The sequence below is a fragment of the Balaenoptera acutorostrata genome, chromosome 1, assembly GCF_949987535.1.
Source record: "Balaenoptera acutorostrata chromosome 1, mBalAcu1.1, whole genome shotgun sequence".
NCBI lineage: Eukaryota > Metazoa > Chordata > Mammalia > Artiodactyla > Balaenopteridae > Balaenoptera > Balaenoptera acutorostrata.
In genome coordinates, this window is record NC_080064.1 from 88,999,951 (window position 1) to 89,005,298 (window position 5,348).

Sequence of the window (5,348 nt, forward strand, 5' to 3'; positions counted from 1 at the left end):
AATGGTCTTTCCCTGATGTGAAGGGAAAATAAACTAACAAATTGAATTTGTTCAGTTTTAAGTTATTCTTTTAAAGATGTTTTAAACTTTTTCCACATTCTACTATTTCTACAGAAGTACAGACAGAGTAACTGAGTGTTGATGTAAAAACTTGGTAATAGTTGACTAAGGCTAGATTCAGTTGTTTAGTTTTTTTTATGCTCTGACTTGTAATTTATATTGGTTAAATACATGTCATTTTAGTTAAATTTCTTATTAAATATATGACTGGATATTAAATCTTAGTTCACATGATGAGGTTACCATAACTTGTACATTATCTAAAAAGCAACAAGCAGCGCTGGTAAACACCACAAAGATAGGAAGAATTACCTTTAAAACAAGAGAATGTTTTGTTTCTATCTTCCTAGTATCTAAAGCAATGTATGTGAAACAGATTAAACTCCTACTCCAATTCCACTTAAATTAAGTGTTCTTGGCGGGGGGTGGGGGTGGGGGGGGATGACACCTTTCAATTCCCTCATTTATAAAAAAAAGTGGACTGAGTTAGGTTTGTGAGGACCTTTTCAGCTCTACAATGTCATTATGCTTCGTTTTCATCTTCTGAAGTTTTTTCTAGTACATACTGCCATAGTGATATGACACTGTGGTTGATAACTTTACACTTTTAAAAGTGTGTCATACTTGATAAATTTGTAAAAAAATTCAGGAAGCATCCATTAAATAAAGTGTTCTCTACATAACACTGGAAGTTTTATTACTATGATAAATTTCCAATCCTATTAATGATTTTGTTGCATATATTCCAAAAGCCTATATGCATTAGATGCTGGGGGGAAAAAGAGGAGGAGAAGCCCATTGATTAAAACTATTCCCCACGTTTATTTCAAAAACCTCCAGAGAAATATCTTGTAGAAAAGCGTGAGCTTTCAGAGGACCTGAAATCACAAATCTTATTTCCTCCACTGTAATGGTTAATGTCATAGGAACAATACAAAATGAAGTTTAAAAAACAATTTAAAAAATGCTATTTTTCAAAATAAATGTCACATTCTGAACAATGCATAAATCTGCATAACATCCTCCCTCTCAGTTAGATTCAGCAGAACTGGATTCTAGCCCACCTCTGCCACATAGTAGCTGTGACCTTAAAACTCTCAATTCAAACAAAAGCTACTCTAAGCCAGGTACTATGCTGGGTGCTAGGGATACAAACAGAAATAAACATGGTCCATGTCCTCAAATTGAGATCAGATTAAATGACTTTACCCTAGGTTTGCTTCTGATTGTATTTTAAAGCTTCAATAGAGAGGAGAGAATGGTTACTAGCACTTACCGATTCATTCACTACTGAGTGCCTGCTGGACACTTTGCTTATATCATCTTGTTTAACAATAATGTTGTCAAGTAAACATTATCTCTGCCTTACAAAGGAAGAAGCTGAGATGCACAGAATTACAAATTTGGTTAAGGTCACACTGCAGAGCCCAAATGAGAACTCAGAGTTTTCACCTACACCATGCTAATAAATGATCAAGGACAATTAATTTCAACTTAGGCAACTTTGAAAAGGTCCCTATAGCGAAAGAATTTAAGACAGACCTAGAAAGTTATGAAAGAAAAAGCATTTGAGGTATCAGGAAGAGCCAGAGTAAAGTTATGATATTGAGAGAGTATCAGGTACACTCAGAGGATAACAAGTAGTCCTGTGTGACTAATATATTGGAGAGAGGAGCTTAGGGAAAACAAAAAAATGAAAAAGCAGGTTGGTGTTAAACCGTGGGCTTCAAAATTTTGCATCACTTTCCTCCAGAGTTCTCTGAGCACTACTACTGTCTTCAACTGAAGTCCCTTTTACTCTATGACTTTAATTCATTTACATTACTTCATGCATTAATCATACTTTAATAATAGCTAATGTTTACTGAATGCTCATTAAGTTCCAGGTACTGTTCTAAACACTTGATATGTATTAACTTATTTAATACATGCTCATAATAATCCCACAGGCAGGTACTTTTATTTTTATCAATTTAAAGATGAGGCACAGAGAAGTAAGAAAAATTGTACGAAAGCAAGCAGTAAGTGGTAGAACTGGAATTTAAACCCAGACAGGGACTTCCCTGGTGGTCCAGTGCTTAACAATCCGCCTTCCAATGCAGGGGACATGGGTTAGATCCCTGGTCAGGGAACTAAGATCCCACGTGCCGCGGGGCAACGGAGCCCACACGCCACAACTAGAGAGCCCACATGCTGCAACTATAGAGCCCACGCGCCACAACTAGACAGCCCGTGTGCCGCAACCAAGACCCAACATAGCCAAAAAATAAATTTAAAAAATAAAATAAAATAAAATAAACCCAGACAATGTGGCTCCACAGCCTGAACTCTATTTTTTTTAATGTACAAAACAGAGGGATTATATATCCTTTTTTTAAATTGACCTATAGTTAATTTACAATGTTGTGTTAATTTCTGCTGTACAGCAAAGTGATTCAGTTATAAATATATATGTTTTCATATTCTTTTCCATTACGGTTTATCATGGGATAGTGAATATGGTTCCCTGTGCTATACAGTAAGACCTTGTTGTTTATCAGAGCCTGAACTCTTAACCTATGCTATGCTGCCTCTCAAAAGAAGATCTTTTTGTTTCCCCTGTTAAAGTGTGAGTTCCTTGAGGGATAGAATGAAAATTGGTTTTTTTTGCTGTTGCTGTTGTTGGAGGAAGGTGGGGAGGAGGAAGGGAGCTTCTCAGCACCTAGGACAGTGCCTGGTACACAGTAGGCATTCATAAATATTTGTTGAGCTGAACTGGCCTTTAATACTTTTAACTAAAGAGTCTGGATTGTTTTTCCTATAAGTCAAGGGTCAGCAAACTTTAGCTGTAAAAGGCCAAATAGTAAATATTTTAGGCTTTGCAGGCTATAAGGTCTGTCACATTTATTCATTTCTGCCCTTATACCACAAAAGCAGCAACAGACAATTCCTAAACAAATGAGAATGGCTGAATTTAATAAAACTTTATTTACAAAAAAAGGTAGTGGGCTATCTGGCCCACGGACTCTAGTTTTCTGACCCCTGCTATAGGTGATACGAATATATGAAAAGTTTCTAGACAGAAAGACTAAAAAGGCTGAAACTTTTTTTTTTTTTTTTAACTTCTTGGGTTTGTTTATTTATTTATTTATTTATTTATGGCTGTGTTGGGTCTTCGTTTCTGTGCGAGGGCTTTCTCTAGTTGCGGCAAGTGGGGGCCACTCTTCATCGCGGTGCGCGGGCCTCTCACTATCGCAGCCTCTCTTGTTGCGGAGCACAGGCTCCAGACGCGCAGGCTCAGTAGTTGTGGCTCACGGGCCTAGTTGCTCCGTGGCATGTGGGATCTTCCCAGACCAGGGCTCGAACCCGTGTCCCCTGGCTCGAACCCATGTCCCCTGGCTCGAACCCATGTCCCCTGCATTGGCAGGCAGATTCTCAACCACTGCGCCACCAGGGAAGCCCTGAAACTGTGTTTTAAGAAGATAACTGTGATGACAATGTAGTGAGATGGAGAAGAGCTAGGAGTTTCAACATTGGGATCAGGAATTATGCCCTCCCTTTCTTTTATCTTTCTGTAATCATTCTAGAACACAGCTGTCCAACAGAGATACAATGGAGGCACAAATATACGGCACGTATGTAATATTTAATTTTCTAGAAGCCACATTAAAAAATTAAAAGAAACAGATAAATCAATTTTAATATTAACCCTATATACCATTATTGTCACCTTAACACATAATCAATATAAAAACTGAAATATTTTACATTCCTTTTTTCTCCTACTAAGTCTTAAAGTCCAACGTGCATCTTACTCTTACGCACATCAGTTCAGCTTAGCTCCATTTCAAATGTCCAACAACCACAGTGGCTCCCATGCTGGGCAGCACAAAAGAATGACCAACTAACCTATAGATCTCCATTTACAGCTGCTGGTCTTGGTACCATCTCCTTGCCTGGCCTGCCAATTGATTCTGAATCGGATTCTGCACTATATACTACTTTCACATTACTGAGCTCAATATAGCAGTGTCTCCGTTTTTTATATGTCACATTTCCACACCGTTTGGTCTTCACACACATTTTCACACCTGATCCTCCTAACAACCAACCATGTAGGTAGGCCTGCTCTATCAGTTTTACAAAGGAGAAAACTTACAGTTCAGAGAAGTTAAGACAGATGACACTCAGTGGTGGAACTGACACAAAATTGAAATCTCCTGACTTCCAACCAGATCTCTCTATTTAAGCCTCAACAGCACCACCTCTTTAGTCAGTTGTAATTTCGCATTTACCTGTGAGACTGGCCTTTACTTCCTCCCCCACTGGACTGTGAATTCCACGAACACAAGGACTTTTTCCTGACCATTGTATCCCCAGGGCCCAGCAAGGCGTTTTGCAAGTGTGCAGTATTTGTTGAATGAAAAAATGAATGGATGAACTTGTAGTTTTCCCCAACTGTCTTTAGTCTACTAAACGTAATCTATTTTTAGTAACTAATGTGAAAAAAAGGCGATATACCATAAAGTTGATTTTTTTTTTAAGTCGAAGCTTAAATTTACTTCCAATATAATTCAAAGAAGAGAGAAAAAAAAAAAGGCTGGGAGCCAAGGCCTGAGTTCTAGTGCCTGCCCTGCTGTAAACTCGTGAGCCCTCGAGTAAATAAAGTTCTCTGAGCCAGAGTTCTTACCTGTCAAAAAGAGAGAAAGGGGCTACACTGTCCACGAGAATGTTCAGCGATAAAGTTGTTTTTTTTTTTTTTTTTTTTTTTTTTAGCTTGATGCGGGTCAGCGTCCCATTCCTCACACCCTTCCCTCCTCAGCAACGGCGGACTTAGTGAGAGGTAGCCACTAGGTCCCAGCTAGGTCTCCCTCCCCGTCCCGGGGGCTCCTGCCGGACACCCAGCCGCAGGCCGGGGCCCACTGGCTGGAGCCGCCATCTTCCCCCTTGGCTCGACCCCAACCGCCATCCGCGGACACGGGGTAACGCGGACCTCACCTGTCCTCGCAGTCTTTGCATTTCATTTGCAACGGGACGAGGTGCTGGAACAGAACCTGGCTCATGCTGAACCGCTTCCCCGGCCGGTGTGCGGGAAACTCCAACAAGCCCGGCCCGCAGCACTAGCCTAAAAGACGTCCGGGTCCTGTTAAAGTTTGAGTTTGGCGCTCGGTTTCCGCGGAGGAGGCGGGGAAAAAATAAAACAGAGTGGCTAGGCGAAAACTTTGGACCTCGCCAGCCACCATCAGCTTCTTCCGGTTTTTTTCGGCGGATGGGGCGGTAGTTCCGGGCATTATCCTGCGTGGCTGGAC

At 40.4% G+C, this 5,348-nt stretch overlaps 1 protein-coding gene across 3 annotated transcripts in view; it reads right to left on the minus strand.

Moving 5' to 3' along the window:
- The window catches only part of SASS6 (SAS-6 centriolar assembly protein), a 49,453-nt gene extending 44,221 nt beyond the window's left edge, over positions 1-5,232 (minus strand). For all 3 annotated transcript variants that reach the window (XM_057547955.1, XM_007169635.2, XM_057547950.1), the window contains exon 1: positions 5,038-5,232. In XM_057547955.1, coding sequence (XP_057403938.1) covers positions 5,038-5,102 — 65 coding nt within the window. In that variant the 5' untranslated portion in view covers positions 5,103-5,232. The remainder of the gene's footprint in view (positions 1-5,037) is intronic.
- Positions 5,233-5,348: the final 116 nt, after the last annotated feature.